This window comes from Natrix helvetica (assembly GCF_964273705.1).
Source record: "Natrix helvetica genome assembly, chromosome: 6".
NCBI lineage: Eukaryota > Metazoa > Chordata > Lepidosauria > Squamata > Natricidae > Natrix > Natrix helvetica.
Window position 1 is genome coordinate 2,317,116 of NC_138553.1, and position 17,517 is coordinate 2,334,632.

At 47.0% G+C, this 17,517-nt stretch overlaps 1 protein-coding gene across 1 annotated transcript; it reads left to right on the forward strand.

Annotated features, from left to right (window-relative positions):
• The first annotated feature begins 6 nt into the window (after positions 1-6).
• Positions 7-16,225, forward strand: STRIP2 (striatin interacting protein 2). Its single transcript, XM_081958731.1, has 13 exons — positions 7-137; positions 2,450-2,673; positions 3,242-3,307; positions 4,432-4,495; positions 5,931-6,002; positions 7,164-7,238; positions 9,398-9,495; positions 9,836-9,962; positions 11,934-12,034; positions 12,599-12,665; positions 12,843-12,947; positions 14,152-14,356; positions 15,731-16,225. Exons 1-13 carry the CDS (start codon positions 39-41, stop codon positions 15,979-15,981), a joined length of 1,554 nt encoding a protein of 517 aa, XP_081814857.1. The 5' UTR covers positions 7-38; the 3' UTR covers positions 15,982-16,225.
• Positions 16,226-17,517: the final 1,292 nt, after the last annotated feature.

A 17,517-nucleotide genomic window follows, 5' to 3' on the forward strand; every position in this document is an offset into this window, starting at 1 on the left:
TGGGGCTGCCCCCCTTGCCCGAAGACAGCATCCTGGTCATGCGTAACATGCGGGCAGCCTCCCCTCCCGCCTACACCGCCGAGTTGGGCGAACAGCTGCAGCCGCCGGCGCAGAAACGGGGACACCGGAGTCGAAGGGTAGGAGGAATTTGGCTTTATCCGGGGTCAGGAATGCAGGAAATGCTCCTTTTCCTTCCCTTCCTCTCTGCGGTTTTGATTGATGGGTCAACTTCCTCTTTGCTTTGCAGGCCTGGGACAAGAACGATTGGCTGTCGATAAATTTCAGATAAATTGGGCTGGGATGGGTGTGGTTTTTAATCGAGTACGTCTCCAAGGGGCTCCCCTTGCAGGCTGGGGGATTTCTATGCTGTCAAGACAGTCTTGTCCCTATCGTTCTTCCCACATGCATTAGGTGCAGTTTGGCCTGGTGGTTAAAGCACCAGGCTAGAAAGCAGGAGATGGTGAGTTCTAGTCCCACCTTAGGCATGAAAGCCGACTGGGTGACTTTGAACCAATCACCAGGAGATGGGAGTTGTAGTTCCAGGCATGAAAGCTGACTGGGTGACTTTGAACCAATCACCAGGAGATGGGAGTTGTAGTTCCAGGCATGAAAGCTGACTGGGTGACTTTGGACCAATCACCAGGAGATGGGAGTTCTAGTTCCAGGCATGAAAGCTGACTGGGCGACTTTGAACCAATCACCAGGAGATGGGAGTTGTAGTTCCAGGCATGAAAGCTGACTGGGCGACTTTGAACCAATCACCAGGAGATGAGGAGTTCTAGTTCTAGGCATGAAAGCTGACTGGGTGACTTTGAACCAATCACCAGGAGATGGGAGTTGTAGTTCCAGGCATGAAAGCTGACTGGGTGACTTTGAACCAATCACCAGGAGATGGGAGTTGTAGTTCCAGGCATGAAAGCTGACTGGGCGACTTTGAACCAATCACCAGGAGATGGGAGTTGTAGTTCCAGGCATGAAAGCTGACTGGGTGACTTTGAACCAATCACCAGGAGATGAGGAGTTCTAGTTCCAGGCATGAAAGCTGACTGGGTGACTTTGAACCAATCACCAGGAGATGGGAGTTCTAGTTCTAGGCATTAAAGCCATCTGGGTGATTGGATCAATCACCAGGAGATGGGAGTTCTAGTTCCAGGCATGAAAGCTGACTGAGTGACTTTGAACTAATCACCAGGAGATGAGGAGTTCTAGTTCTAGGCATGAAAGCCGGCTGGGTGACGACCAATTAATAAATAATAATAATAAATATTTATTTCTTAGCCGCACCCTCTCCCGAAGGACTCGGGGCGGCGTACAACAAAACATAGGAAATAAATATATCGACATACATATAACAAAACATATACCAAGACATATATACGACATATACAATTATCAGGAGGTGGGGAGTTCTAGTCCCACTTTAGGCTTGAAAGCCAGCTGATTGACTTTGGGCCAGTTCCTCTCTGTCAGCCCAGCTCACTTCACAGGTTGGAAGGGACCTTGGAGGTCTTCTAGTCCAACCCCCCTGCTCAGGCAGGAGACCCTGTACTTTCTGCTGGCACAGATGGGGTGGGCGCATCGCATTGGGGTGAGATGGCTCCTCCTCTTTTAGACATGGGTCTGAGCTCCGTCCCTCAACTTTCCAATTTTCTCAGTGAGTCATCTTCTCCCCAAAATGCCTTGGTGGTCCTTCTGGTAGTGTTGTGGTCCTCCGGCGGCCTATGGAGCTGGCAGCAGATTCGGACAGTGCGGAGGTTGGGGAGGAAGGTGGGCCAGTCCTGGAGTCTGGCGAAGCCTCTGAGGAGGGCTCTGCGTCTGAGGCAGAGAGGGGGCCAGGGCCATCTGGGAGTTATTTGCTGCCTCCGGAGTCTGACATCAGCGAGGCAGAAGAACATCTGGAGCCTGTTCCCAGTGTGGGCATGCGCAGAGCTGCCAGAAGGCAAGAACAGTTAAGACAAAAAGGGCGACTCGGGAGTAAGGCTTGGAGATGATTGGCCCCTCCCATAAGACATAAAAGAGGAGCAAATGGATGTGAGCCTTTGCTGGAAGCAATTTTGTTCGTTCTGGTCGGTTTAAACTCTGAGAAGTTCCGTTTGACTCTGTGCTCCGTTTGGCCTTGGAAAACTAATTGGCAATGAGGTCTCTGGCAGTGTTTCAAGGGAGAGAAAGGCGGTTGCTTATCAGCCTTCCCCTGAAAGACTTTGGCAGACTTCTGTTGGACTCTTCACAAACTGTTTGGGACTCATTACGGGCTGTGAAAGACCATAATTCACAGCCGTCTAAATAAAAGGGGGTTTGGGGGGTGGGGGGGCACTAAGATAGTAATTTATGCTTTCCCAGGTCAGAACAGGTAGAGGGTTGCCAGGGGTCCCGTAGCAGAAGGCCTCCTACCAGAAGAGAAGGTCCTTCTTCTGCCATCTCCGTTCGTCTCTTGCTTCCTTTGCTGCAGCCTCTGATGAAGCAGAACAGCCTGGATATTTACAACGAGAGCGACCCCTTCAAGAGCGAGGAGGCCGCGGACGATGAAGAGGAGGCCGATGACCTCGAGAGTGGGCTGGAAGGCGAGCTGGATCTCTTGGAAAGGGTCACCGTCGTCCAAGCTGTGCCGGTTCCCTGCCCACCGGTGGAGAAAGTCTCCTCCCCAAAGGGCCTCCCATGGGCCCCCAAAGTCAGGTATGGTGTCCCTCTGAGTCTCCTCCCACCCCTGAAGGACACACACAGATGGTCAGTAGGGGAAGGAGGACGAGATGGTTGCTCTTTCTGAATCAGAATAGAGTTGGAAGGGACCTTGGAGGTCTTCCAGTCCAGCCCCCTGCTCAAGCAGGAGAACAATTTCAGACAAGTGGTTGTCCAAGCTCTTCTTGAAAGCCTCCAGGGATGAAGCTTCTGGTGGCAAGCAGTTCCACTGGTTAATTGTCCTCACTGTCAGGAGCTTCCTCCTTAGTTCCATGTTGACCCCCTCTTCTTTGGGGCAACCCCTCAAACATTGGAAGTCTGCTGCCGTGTCTCCACCTCGTTCTTTTTATAATAATATACAAAATAATAATGACAATAATATTTTACAATACAGGTAGCCCTCCCCCGTCTCTCTCTCTCTCCCTCTCTCTCTCTACTTCTTCTCATCCTCCTCCTCCTCCTCCTTCTATTCTCCTCTTCCTCCTCCTCCTTCTCTGTCTTCTCCTTTTCCTTCTCCTTCTCTCTGCCTTCGCTGTCCATGACGCAACCACTTTGTATCTTCCAGACAGAAAGACATAGAACACTTCCTGGAGATGAGCAGGAACAAATTCATTGGATTCACCCTTGGGCAGTGAGTAAGAGGGGGGCCCTTGGAGGGAAACGTTGACCTCCTAAGTACAAACTTTAATTTATGTGTCGGGTGTTGAATGCATTCTGGCTAAAGGGAAAATCCTGGGCCTTTAGGAGTCCTTGGTGCTCTCTGAGCTTGGTGGTTTTCTTGCAGATGTCTCATGACCCAACTAGGTAACATCGTCAGTGTTAGGAGGGAGTGGTGGTTTGTGGTGAGGAGGGGGAGAAAGGAGGAGGAATAAAGGGAAAGGAGGGAGGGGGGAAGGGGAGGGAGGGGGGAAGGGAAGGGAGGGAGATCTGTGTGTGGTGGTCCCTGGTGGTCTCTGAGCTTGGTGGCTTTTTGGCACATGTTTCATGACCCACCTAGGTCACATCATCAGTGCTAAAAGGGAGTGGGGTTTGTGGAGAGGAGGAGGAGGAGGAGAAAGGAGAAGGAATAAAGGGGAGGGAGGGAGGGGAGAAGGGAAGGAAGGAAGGAAGGGCTGTGGAAGTCCTTGATGCTCTCTGAGCTTGGAGGTTTCCTTGCAGATGTTTCACGACCCAACTAGGTCACATCATCAGTGCTAGAAGGGAGGGAGGTTGCGGAGAAGAAGAGAAAGGAGAAGGAATAAAAGGGAGGGAGGGAGGGAGGAAGGACTGTGTGGTCCTGGGTGCTCTCTGAGCTTAGTGATTTTCTTGCAGACATTTCATGACCCAACTAGGGAACATCATCAGTGCTAGAAGGAAGAGGGGTTTCTTGAGAGGAGAACGAGGACTGTGGGGTCCTTGGTGCCCTCAGAGTTTGGTGGTTTTTTTAAAACGTCTGCGAGAAAACCTCCAAGCTCGGGGAGCACCAAGGACACCCCCATCGTCCTCCTCCTCTCCACGTTAAGCATATATGAAATATTTATATGTACAATACGGTCCCAGTTCCCTTTTCCAGAGTCTGCCTGTAAAATGCAGGACGGTGAAAGAGGAAAGGAAAGACGTTTGGACAAACCATTCCTGCAGAGGTAGCCTTGCGGAAAAATGTCGATCTGAACAAGATCCAAAACCCGGAAGAAGAGAAGATATATTTGGTCCTTGATTTCTCTTTTTTCTCGCTCTCTCCTTCTTCTTTCCTCCTCCTCCTGATCATCCTTCCAGAGACACGGAGACCTTAGTAGGCTTACCATGCCCCATCCATGAAAGCGTGAAGATTCTCAAAGAGGTGAGCCAGATATTTGGCAATAAACCACAGGATTTCTCAAGCTTGCTTGCTTTAAGATGGGTGGACTTCAACTCCCAGAATTCCACAGCTATGGAATTCTGGGAGTTGAAGTCCACCCATCTTAAAGTGTTTTGGATGGGGAATTCTGGGAGTTGAAGTCCACCCATCTTAAAGTGTTTCGGATGGGGAATTCTGGGAGTTGTAGTCCACCCATCTTAAAGTGTTTGGGATGGGGAATTCTGGGAGTTGAAGTCCACCCATCTTAAAGTGTTTGGGATGGGGAATTCTGGGAGTTGAAGTCCACCCATCTTAAAGTGTTTCGGATGGGGAATTCTGGGAGTCCACCCATCTTAAAGTGTTTCGGATGGGGAATTCTGGGACTTGAAGTCCACCCATCTTAAAGCATGCTGGCTGGGGAATTCTGGGAATGGAACTCCCACCTTAAAGCATGCTGGCTGGGGAATTCTGGGAGTTGAAATCCACCCATCTTAAAGCATTTTGGTTGGGTAATTATTGGAGTTAAGGGTCCACTCATCTTAAAGCATGCTGGGTAGGGAATTCTGGGAGTTGAAGTCTACTCATCTTCCATCTTGCTAGCTGTGGAATTCTGGGAGTTGAAGTCCACCCATCTTAAAGGGGCCAGGGTTGAGAAATACTTCAATAAGCACTTGGCTTTAGCTGTGAATCCTGCTTTTCTCACGTGGTGATTCTGGGATCTCTGTAGGAGCATTTGGGGATATTTCATTTATGATATTTTTATTTATATTCTATCTTCATTATTTCTTATAAACGACTCAAGCTCAAACATACCTAAACTCCTTCCGCCTCCAAATTTGGCCAAAACAATCAGCTGGTTTTCATCTCTTAAGGAGGGACTAGAACTCACAATCTCCTAGTGATTGGCTTAAACTCACCCAGCTGGCTTTCATGCCTAAAGCGGGGATAGAATTCACAGTCTCCCGGTGATTGGCCCACAGTCCCATAGCTGGCTTTTGTGCCTAAGACGAGACTAGAACTCACGGTCTCCTAGTGATTGCCCCAAAGTCACCCAGCAGGCTTTCATACTTAGGTTGGGATTAGAACTCTCTGTCTCCCAATGATTGGCCCAAAGTCACCCAGCCATCTTTCATGTCTAAGGGAGGACTAGAACTCACTGTCGCCTGGTGATTGGCCAAAAGTCACCCAGATGGCTTTCGTGCTTTAAGGCAGAACTAGAACTCTCCGCCTCCCGATGATTGGCCCAAAGTCGCCCAACCAGCTTTCATGCCTAAGTCAGAACTCCCATTCTCCCACTTTCTACCTCGTTGCCTTCACCAATAGAGCAAATTGGCTCATATTTTCAATTGTTGAAAGTCGTTGGATTTTAAGGAAACTTCCTCCGAGACATTTTGATTTTGTGTGTGTGTGATTCCTGTTACTCCCATCTTCTCCTCAGCACAAATATATCTCGGTCGCCGAAGTGCAGATCAAGAACGAGAAAGAAATGGAAAAGTGTCCCATCTCTTTAGTAAGTATTTCCCTGGGCTGCCTCATGCATTCTCCGCCTTCTTCCCCTCCCGGTCCTCGACTTACGACCATCGATGGGACCAGGAATCCCATGGCTGAGCAAAGCAGCTCTTCAATCTGTCGTGCTCGCCAGGGCTGGTGAGCGAATCCCTGCAGTTGTTAAGTGAACCATCTGGTCATTAAGTGAACCTTTGCTTCTCGGACGGTAGGAAGGTCGTAATTGGGGAACACGTGCCCCCTGGACACTGCAACTGTTAGAGGTTGCAGAGCGCCTGAATTTGAAATTGTGATGCTGCGACAGTTGTAAACCTGAGGAGCAACTGGAGGTCACTTCAAATGGTCACTAAGCAGATGGTTGTAAGTCAAGGCCCTACTGTATCTTCTTGTTTGCTCTGCTGTGATAATTTGTTCTGTCTGTTCTCTTCTTGGAGACTAAAATATATGAAGAACGGTTGCAGGAACTGGGTATGTTTAGCTTAATGAAAAGAAGGACCAGGGGAGACAGGATAGCAGTCTTCCAATATCTCAGGGGTTGCCACAAAGAAGAGGGAGTCAAACTATTCTCCAAGGCACCTGAGGGTAGAACAAGAAGCAATGGGTGGAAACTAATCAAGGAGAGAAGCAACTTAGAACTGAGGAGAAACTTCCTGACAGTGAGAACAATTAATCAGTGGAACAGAAGTTGCCTCCAGAAGTTGTGAATGCCCCAACACTGGAAGTCTTTAGGAAGATGTTGGATAGCTATTTGTCTGGAACGGTATAGGGTTTCCTGCCTAGGCAAGGGGTTGGACTAGAAGACCTCCAAGGTCCCTTCCAACTCTGCTATTCTATTCTATTCAAGGAGAGGGGAGGGGAGAGGAAGAAAAGGAAAGGAAAGGAAGAAGAGGGAGTCAAGCTATTCTCCAAAGTACCTGAGGGTAGAACAAGAAGCAAAGCATGGAAACTAATCAAGGAGAGAAGCAACCTGGAACTAAGGAGAAAATTCCTGACGGTGAGAACAATTAACAAGTGGAACAGCTTGCCACCAGAAGTTGTATGGGCTTCATCACTGGAGACTGGACTGTCATTTGTCTGAAATAGCGTCTCCTGCTTGAACAGGGGGTTGGACTAGAAGACCTCCAAGGCCCCTTCCGGCTCCATTCTGATTGTTCTCTCTCTTCAGGGGGAAGAGGAAGTCGAGGAGACACCTTGTGAGATGCTTTATCGGGCCATGCTGTGCAACCTGCCACAGTACATGGTGAGCGTTGGATCTGCAACCTTTTTTATTTATTTATTTCGCGCGGCATAGGACATAAAATTCACAGAAGCAACCTGGAAAATGTGTCTGAAAGCATAGCACCAGAGCAACGGATTATTTTAAAAACACACCGTGTGAGCGATGAATAAAATTAAGAATAAAATTAAAAATGTGTATTTGCTGGAGTGATTAAACCTCTGGCTGGATATCTGGATCCTTTAGCCATTAGACAGCACTGCCCTCGAGGTGATATGTAGTTCTTGCAGGGATCCAGGCAACTTTCTGCGAAGGGAAATTCCTCACAATACAATTGTTGTGCCCCCCCCCACTTCCCAGCCCCTCCAGCAGCCGAATCAGAGGAGGAGGCTTGGCAGTCAGGGTCAGCATCAGGGCAACCTGGGAACTCCGAGGGGGAAGAGGGAATGGAGCTGGCAGAGAGAGAGAGAGGTGGAGTCTGGGCTGTCAATCAGCCCTCAGATGGAGGGTCAACAGCCCCCAGGTCTGGAGGTGGCTGATGAGGAAGAGGAGGAACAGCTGGGTCCAGTGCCTGATGCATGGATTTGCAGAAGGCAGAGGAGAGGAGAGCAGTGGAATTCTATGGGCCGGTCCTTAGGACGGAAGAGCCACTGATGCTAGCAAAGCTCTGGGGATGAAAGGCAGGGGGCGGAGATGAATAGATGGGGCAGACAACTGTTCCTCTCCCTGCCGGAGGGACTTGTCGGCCTGCGGTGAGAGAGAAACTTTTTTGCCGGCATTCCTAATAAAGGAATCTTTGAGTTCACTTCTGAGGGTTCCTCGTGTTTGGGCAGCTGGGACAGAACAACAAAGTGAGGTTTGTGGGAAGTTCCCACTATCACAGTTAGGATTATTATGTTTCCTTAATACTGGTAGTTCTTGACTTACGGCCCCAATTGAGCCCAGAATTTTCTTGGCATTAAGCGAGGTAGTTGTTAAGTGAGTTTGGATCTGTTTTACAACCTTTCTGGCCACCGTTGTTAAGTGAATCCCTGGCCTGCCCTCGTTGGGAAGTGAAATCTGGCTTTCTCGTGGAGTATCTTTGTTGGAAGGTCGCAAAAGGGGATTGTGTGACTCCCGTCATAAATAAGAGTCGGTTGCCAGCCGTCCTAATGTGGATCATGTGACTATGGGGATGCTGCAACGGTCATATGTGTGTGAAAAAGAGTGGCCATCCCCACTGTCACGGGATGAAAGTTCAGCCCCCTGGCAACTGACTTATAGTTTATAACGATTTACATTCGGATGTTTGGCAACTGATTCATATTTATGACGGTTGCCATGTCCCTGGAGGGGGGGGGGGGGTCACGTGATTCACTTTTGCGACCGTCTGACAGCAAAGTCAAGGGGAAAACTATTCACTTAACAACTGTGTTACTAACTTAATCACTGCAGCGATCCCCTTAACAACTGTGGCAAGAAAGGTCGTAAGATGGGGCAAAATTCACTGAATGAATGTCTCACAAAGGAAATTTTGGGCTCGAGTGCCGTCGTAAACCGAGAACTACCTGTACCAATTAATCCTGGTTCCACAGACAGCAATGTACAAATCTCTTTCCTTGGTCTGAGCCCCCTTCTGTTCATTTGAAGGTTTTGGTAGCTTGTATATGCTTTACGCTATTTGTTTGTTTGTTTGTTTGTTTGGATTTATATGCCGCCCTTCTCCAAAAGGACTCAGGGCGGCGTACAACATTAAAAAAAAACACATTCCAAAAGTTTAAAAAAATTAAATACATATCCAAAAAACAAACTGAATTTAAAAGACAATACATTTAAAATAAGTTAAAATTAACAGGCCAGGCCGGCTTGCTGGAAAAGCCAACTTTTTAGGGCGCGTCGGAAGGACCGGAGGTCAGGGATTTCCAGGGAGGTTCTCCAAAGCTGCCTATTTTAAGACTTGTGGACTTCAACTCCCAGAATTCCCCAGCCAGCCATAGAGGAAGATGTGAAAACAATTCAGCTTTCTGAATTCCCCAGTCTGGCTGAGAAATTCTGGGAGTTGGAGTCCAGAAATCTTAAAGCGGCCAAGTTAGGCTGACTGAGGAATTCTGGGAGTTGTAGTCCAGAAGTCTTTAAATGGCCTTGTTTGGAGACCCCTGTTTTAAAGTCTAGTTTTGCCTTGATAATCTCCTTCCCTGCTTCAGATAGCTCTGTTGAAGATCCTGTTAGCTGCGGCTCCAACTTCAAAAGCCAAGACTGACTCAATCAACATCCTGGCAGATGTGTTGCCGGAGGAAATGCCGTAAGTGGATGGCACACCGGAAGAAGCTAGGGAACTCGTTCGATATGGTGGGATGGTTGCAGGACTTGGGTATTTTCTCTCTCTAAAGCAGGGGTGTCCAAACTTGGGAACTTTAAGACTTGTGGACTTCAACTCCCAGAATTCCCCAGCCAGCTATGCTATGCTGGCTAGGGAATTCTCGGAGTTGAAGTCTACAAGTCTTAAAGTTCCCAAGTTTGGACACCCCTGCTCTAAAGTTTCCTCCTTACACGAATCCTGCTGAATTATTTACTTGTGTGCTGGCTGGATTGCTGCAAACTCTATACAAATCTTCATCTTGTTTTCCCCTCCTGGATTTCAGGGTGACCGTCCTCCAGAGTATGAAACTGGGGATTGATGTCAACCGGCACAAAGAAATCATTGTCAAGAGCGTCTCCGCTTTATTGTTGTTGCTCCTGAAGCATTTTAAGCTGAACCACATTTATCAGGTAGGATTATCCCATCTTTGGAGAAGAGGAAAGAGGTTTCCTCCAGAATTCAGGGTATTTTATTCGCATGGTGCATCGGCCAGGGGTTTGGACCGGTTTTCCTAAATCGGTCGTAAAGACGCCAGCCGTTTGCCTGAACTGATAGTAAAGATGCCAGCTGTGCTGTGCTGAGAGGGACAAATTAACAAAGGAAATCCAAGGAAAAGAAGAGACAGAATATTATTTGGTATGGGAAAAATAGTACAGGTGACTGGAGGAAAGAAACAAAGATTAACAATAAGTACCTAAGAAAGATAAAAATGATAAATAAAGGATAAATGTTATATACATAAAGGAGAGATAAAGTTTGTCTGAGGTAATTAGCCAAAATATAGGTAGATAAGTAAATGAGAGTGAAACCATTTAGGGTTAAACATGGTGAAACTCAATGATAAGGTATTAGGAGGGAAAATATTGTATATAAAAATAAGTACCGATCTAGGACGTTCGGGCGTGTTGTATAAATGTAGTCTACGTCTTTGTATTTGTGTGTTTAAAATGAAAAAAATGTTTTTTTTAAAAAAAAGAGAGGGAAAAAAAAGAGAGAAGATGCCAGCTGTTTGCCCGAAACGGTAGCGGGCACAGTGGATTCCCCCCCCCCCACTCGCTGTTCTACTTACCTTTGCAAGCGCGCTCAGTAGCAGGCTCCGCCCACCTGCCCAGACATCATTTTGACGCTCTGCGCACGCGGGGAAGTCACATTGCTACCAAACCGGTAGCAAAAGTAAATGGATTTCACCCCTGATATAGGTTTTATATATATAGCGCTACCTCGGAACTTATCATTGATTCGTTCTGGGAGGCACAAAAATACCCCAAATTGACACGTATCAAACATATTTTTCCCATAAATAATACAAAAGTCCTCAACTTACAACACTTCATTTAGTCATCTTCTTTTAACGACCCCATAATCCCTTGCAGGGTGGAGTCTGGGCAACTGAATGGAGCTAGCAGAGGATTTACTGGCCAGATGCCCTTCCCTGTTGCCAATACGGAGTTTTGTTCAGCAGATATATTCTCATTGTGTCCAGAGAGAGAAATTATCTGCCTCTACCTAGGATCGAACTCACAGCCTCCCGATTGTGAGGGGAGAGCTCCACCACTAGGCCACCGCACCACTCCGCAGCAGTTCATTTTACTCTTCAAAATTACAGCAGCCCTGAAAAAAGGGACTTTTTTCACACTTACGACCATTGCAAGGTCACATGATCAAAATTCAGCTGCTTAGCAACTGGTTCGTATTTACGACCGTTGCAATATCCTGGGGTCAGGTAATCCCCTTTTGCAACCTTCTGACCAACAAAGTCCATGGGGAAATCAGATTCACTTAACAACCGTGTTACTAACTGAACAGCCGCAGTGATTCACTTAACAAATGTGGCAAGAAAAGTCGTACAATGGGTCAAAATTCACTTCACAAGTGTCTCCCTTAGCAACATAAGTTTTGGGCTCAATTGTGGTCATAAATTGAGGATTACTGCAATCTAGTGAGTCACAAGGCAGCTGACACCGACAAGTTCTACCTTCTCTCCTTCCTTCCTTCCTTCCTTCCTTCCTTCCTTCCTTCCTTCCTCTCTCCCTCCCTCCCTCCCTCCCTTCCTTCCCTCCTTCTTTCCTCCCTCCCTTCCCCTTCCCTGTCTCCCTCCTTCCTTCCTTCCTTCTCTCCCTTTCCCTTCGCTTCCGCCCCCCCCCCCACTGCCTTCCTCTCTTTCCTCCCTTCCTTTTATTCCTCCTCCTTTCTCTTCCTCCCCCCCTTCCTTCCTTCCAGTACTGATTATGTTCTCTAGTTGGGCCCTGCAACATCTGCAAGAAAGCAACCCCGCTCAGAGAGCCCCCAGGGCCCCCCAGTTCAACCCAGAGCTACACAAAATCCCCCTCATGGAAATCCCTTCTCTCCGTAACTCTCTTTCCCCTTCCCTTCTCCTCCAGTTTGAGTATGTCGCCCAGCACCTGGTCTTCGCCAACTGCATCCCGCTGATCCTGAAGTTCTTCAACCAGAATATCCTGTCCTACATCACCGCCAAAAACAGGTGCCGGCTGCAGTCGCCCCGTGTCTGCCACCCCCCCAACCCCCCAGGCCATTTCAGACCTTCAACTGAAGCCTTGTTTTATCTTCTTCTTCTTCCTCCTCCTCTTCTCCTCCTTTCTCCCTCTTCTTCTTCTCCGTCTTCTTTCTTTTTTCTGTTTCCCTTCTTCTCTTTCTCCTCTTCCTTCTTCCTTCCTTCTTTCTTCTTCCTCTTCTCCTTCCTTCTTTCTTCCTCTTTCTCTACCTCTCCTCCTTTCTTCCTCTTCTTCTTCTCCTCCTTCCTTCTTTCTTCTTCCTCCTCTTCTCCTCCTTTCTTCCTCTTCTTCTTCTTCTCCCTTCTTTTTTCTGTTCCTCCTCTTCTTCTCTTTCTCCTCCTTCTTCCTTCTTTCTTTTTCCTCCTCTTTCTCCTCCTGTTTTCCTCTTCTTCCTTCTTCCTTCCTCAACCTCTCCTTCTTTGTTCCTCGTCCTCCTCTTCTTCTTCTCCTTCTCCACCTCTCTCTCTCCTCTCTCTCTCACCTCTTCTTTCTCCCATCTCTCTCTCTCTCTCTCCTCTTTGATTTCCCTGTAGTGTTTCTGCCTTGGATTACCCCACCAGCACTGTCCATGAGTTACCGGAACTCAATGCTGAAAGTCTCGTAAGTCACCGTTATTTATCACCTCCTGCGCATTGGTGGGGATGGTTAATCAGCATAGAGCTGGATGAGACCTTGGAGGTCTTCTAGTCCAGCCCCGTTGGTTAGTTGGGATGGGGGGCAGGGTGGAACTGTTCCAGTGGAGTGCTGCAATTTGTCATTTTTTCCCCTTGGCCGAAGGAGACGGGAGACAACAACCAGTTTTGCTGGAGAAATCTCTTCTCCTGCATCAACCTTCTGAGGATTCTCAACAAACTGACTAAGTGGAAACATTCAAGGACAATGGTAGGTCAGGAGACGTAGGCACTTATTTATTTATTTATATGGAGGGGGGGGGGAGGAGGAAGGAGAAGAAGGAGGAGGAGGAGGAGGAGGAGGAGGAGGAGGAGGAGGAGGAGAAGAAGAAGAAGAAGAAGAAGAAGAAGAAGAAGAAGAAGAAGAAGAAGAAGAAGAAGAAGAAGAAGAAGAAGAAGAAGAAGAAGAAGAAGAAGAAGAAGAAGAAGAAGAAGAAGGAGTCCTTGGTGCTCTCTGAGCTTGGTTTTTTTGCAGACGTTTCATGACCGAACTAGGTAACATCATCAATGCTAGAAGAGAGAGAGGTTTGCAGAGGTGGAGGAGGAGGAGGAGGAAGGAAGAACAAGGCAACTGTGGGGTCCTTGGTGCTCTCTAAGCTTTCATGACCCAGCTAGGTAACATCATCAGTGCTGGGAGCGAGCGAGTGGAGTTTGCATAAGGAGGAGGACGGCAATGATTGTGGGGTTTGCTTGTTTTTTTTGCAGACGTTTCATGATTCAAACCAGTGCCGCTTGCTGTCAGTTTATATTCTAATATAATATATTCTAATATAATAGAACATAAGCTGAGAGCAAACTGCTAGCACTGATGATGTTCCCTAGTTGGGTCATGAAACGTCTGCAAGAATACAAGCAAGCTCACAGAGCACTAAGGACCCCAAAGTCCTCCTCCTCCTCTTGCTGCTGCTGCTGCTGCCCTTCTCTTTCTCCTTCTCCCCTCCCCCCCTCACTCCACAACCCCCCTTCCATTCTAGCACTGATGATGTTCCCTAGTTGGGTCATGAAACGTCTGCAAGAAAACCACCAAGCTCAGAGAGAACCAAGGACCCCACAGTCCTCTTCCTTTCTTCCTCTCCTTCATTCCATGTTCCTTTTCCTCTTTCCCTCCCCCCTCCCACAAATCCTCCTCCCTTGCAGCACGGATAATGTTATCTAGTTGGGTCATAAAATGTCTGCAAGAAAACCACCAAGCTCAGAGAGCAACAAGGACCCCACAGTCTTTTTCTTCCTCCTCCTCCTCCCCCTCCTCCCCACAAATCCTTCTAGCATTGATGATGTTCCCTAGTTGGGTCATGGAATGTCTGCAAGAAAACAGGAGAGCACTAAGGAGCCCTCCTCCTGTCAACCCTGAGCTACAAATATTCCTTTATTGAAACCGGCTTGATTGCATCTCTCCCTTCCTGGTTTCTGGGCAGATGCTTGTTGTCTTCAAGTCTGCTCCAATCCTGAAACGGGCTCTGAAGGTGAAACAAGCCATGATGCAGCTGTACGTCCTGAAGCTGCTGAAGATCCAGACCAAGTATCTCGGGCGCCAGTGGAGGAAGAGCAACATGAAAACCATGTCGGCCATCTACCAGAAGGTCCGTCACCGCATGAATGACGACTGGGCGTACGGCAACGGTCAGTGTTACACAAGCCCCCCCTTCTCCCTCCCCTCCCCCCCAGTAAATCCGGACTGTAGCTCAACTCCGGTTGACCCAAGCAGACGAAGAAACGGTTGCAGGAACTGGGTATGTCTAGTTTAATAGAAAGAAGGACTAGGGGAGACATGAGAGCAGTCTTCGGATATCTCAGGGGTTGCCACAAAGAAGAGGGAGTCAAACTATTCTCCAAGGCACCTGAAGGCAGAACAAGAAGCAATGGGTGGAAACTAATCAAGGAGAGAAGCAACTTAGAACTGAGGAGGAATTTCCTGACAGTTAGATCAATTAATCAGTGGAACAGAAGTTGTGAATGCCCCAACACTGGAAGTCTTTAAGAAGATGTTGGATAGCCATTTGTCTGAAACGGTATGGGGTTTCCTGCCTAAGCAGCAGGATAGGTTGGACTAGAAGACCTCTAAGGTCCCTTCCAATTCTCTATTCTATGGATGGATGGATGGATGGATGGATGGATGGATGGATGGATGGATGGATGGATGGATGGAAGGAAGAAAGGAAGGAAGGATTCTCCAAAGCACCTGAAGGCAGGAGAAGAAGCAATGAGTGGAAACACATCAAGGAGAGAAGCAACTTAGAACTAAGGAGAAATTTCTTGACAGTGAGAACAAGTAGGATATCCTGCCTAAGCAGGGGGTTGGACTAGAAGACCTCCAAGATCCCTTCCAACTCTGTTATTCTATTCTATTCTATTCTATTCTATTCTATTCTATGGAAGGGAGGGAGGAAGGAAGGAAGGAAGGAAGGATTCTCCAAGGCACCTGAGGGCAGAACAAGAAGCAATGGGTGGAAACTAATCAAGGAGAGAAACAACTTAGAACTAAAGAGAAACTTCCTGACAGTGAGAACAATTAATCAGTGGAACAGAAGTTGCCTCCAGAAGTTGTGAATGCCCCAACACTGGAAGTCTTTAAGAAGATGTTGGACAGCCATTTGTCTGAAACGGTATATAAGGTCTCCTTGTGGTCATAAATCAAGGATTACCTCTAGTAGTCTACGTTCTTTCTAAATACTTGGTTCGGAGAGCGTAGGTGAAAACAAGGAAAACTAGAACTAGAATTCACCGTCTCCTGGTGATTGGACCAAATTCACCCAGCTGACTTTAATGCCTGAGGCAAGACTAGAACTCACCATCTCCTGGTGATTGGCCCAAAGTCACTCGCTGGTTTTCATGCCCAAGGCAGTACTAGAACTCACCCTCTCCTGGCACCTTAACCGCGAAGCCAGCCCTGCTATCCTTCCACTCCTGTGACTCCCAGGTTCTCAGACCCAGTGGTCACTCTGTAGACCACGAAATCCTGCCTCACTTTCCCCCCTGTGTGTTTTTGGCCCCTAGATATCGATGCTCGTCCTTGGGACTTCCAAGCCGAAGAATGCAGTTTACGAGCCCACATTGAGTCCTTTAATAGCCGGAGATACGACCAGATCCGGGATGCTGAATTTTCTCCGGTCGACAACTGCCTCCAGAGCGTTCTGGGACAGCCATTCGAACTGCCCGAAGATTTCCGCTACTCGTACGAACTCTGGCTCGAGAGAGAAGTATTTTCCCAGCCCATTCACTGGGAAGAACTGCTGTGCTACCAGTGATGGGGGGAACGGGATTCGAACTCGGTGCTTTGGCCAACAAGTGCTACGTTTGGGGGGGGGAGAGGAAGGCTTTTTTTTTTCTTTGTGGACATATTTCCACAGGGGATTACCTGCTAGAAGTTGTAAAAAAAGAATTATTTTACCTTTCCAAGGATCTCCTCCTTTCCCCTCAACGTTATGGGTCTGTAAGCAAAGATAAGTTTATTATTATTATTATTATTATTATTATTATTATTATTATTATTATTATTATTATTATTATTATTATTATTATTATTATTATTATTATTATTATTATTAATTATTATTATTATTATTATTATTATTATTATTATTATTATTATTATTATTATTATTTCCGTCATTTTCCCTGATCCAGATTACATGATACATATTTAAATATCTTATAATGGTGGTTTTGAATGAAGGGGATTCTGTCCAGCGCTGGTGTGCAACCTTGACTTTAAGATCTGTGGACTTCAATTCCCAGAATTCCCAAGCTAGGTGGGGAATTCTGGGAGGAAGATTCTGGCTGGGGAATTCTGGGATTTGAAGTCCACAAGTCTTAAAGTGGCCAAGATTGGACACCCCTGCTGTGCATCATATCTCTCCAAGATTTTGGTTGCTATTATAAATATTTTCTATGAGTAAGATACCTGGGCAAACATATACCTGTAAGCCAGGTGGCATCCTAAGTCATTTTTCTCATTACAGTTATTGCTGATTCCATCAAACATTTCAGCAAAATACCCCCTAGTTGTATTTCATAACCACCAATAATCTCTAACTAGAAAACGGTATTCAGAGAATAATTTTTCAGGATGTAAGGATGAATTAGGGGACATTTGCGTGTCTCTGATACATAAAAATATATTGGAGATATGCAAATTATATACCAAAAATATGTAAAAGCACTGTGCAGTTTTCTTCCACCTTTTTTATTCACGGTTCCCCGGGCATATATTCCAATATTTTTTTCCCAAGCGCTGCAACGCTGCATTAAACTGATGTTTGCAGAAGGTTTGATGCATTTTCAAATCAAAAATTCATCCAACGTTCAGCTCTTACCTGGTTTGAAAAAGAAAACGCACATGATTTTAAAAATTGTAGCGGCATGCAAAATATTTACTAAAGGGCACCGCACAATAATTGTGTTAATAGTGGCTTTTCAGGAATGCATTCAGATCCCTCCATACACATGTTCTCTCTTTTATTCCTGCGATGTGACAATGTTTGAAGCATGCCAGGCCCGTTGCTTGCGTCTTCACGCTTCGAGGATATTTTGCACGTCCCTAAACCTGCTCTCCCGGCGGCGATAACAGGGGTTCTCACATGAACTGCTTCATGCTTTGTGTGTGTGTGTGTGTGTGTGTGTGTGTGTGTGTTTATGCCACGAACACGGGTAGCAAGAAGGAGCAGAGAGGTATGAGGCTAAGCAAAGCTTGGTTTACAAGACGAAAGTTAAACACGCTTGTATTCTGACATGCTTGAATGTATGGCTAATGTGCGTGACACACTTTTATCGGCAGCCTTAGT

Bases quoted from the DNA above. Each gene is read 5' to 3' on its own strand.
- STRIP2 (XM_081958731.1), top strand. From the start codon at position 39: ATGCGTAACATGCGGGCAGCCTCCCCTCCCGCCTACACCGCCGAGTTG. The intron at 12,035-12,598 runs GTGCCGGCTGCA...ATTTCCCTGTAG, and splicing joins TACATCACCGCCAAAAACAG to TGTTTCTGCCTTGGATTACC. The intron at 12,666-12,842 runs GTAAGTCACCGT...CCTTGGCCGAAG, and splicing joins AACTCAATGCTGAAAGTCTC to GAGACGGGAGACAACAACCA.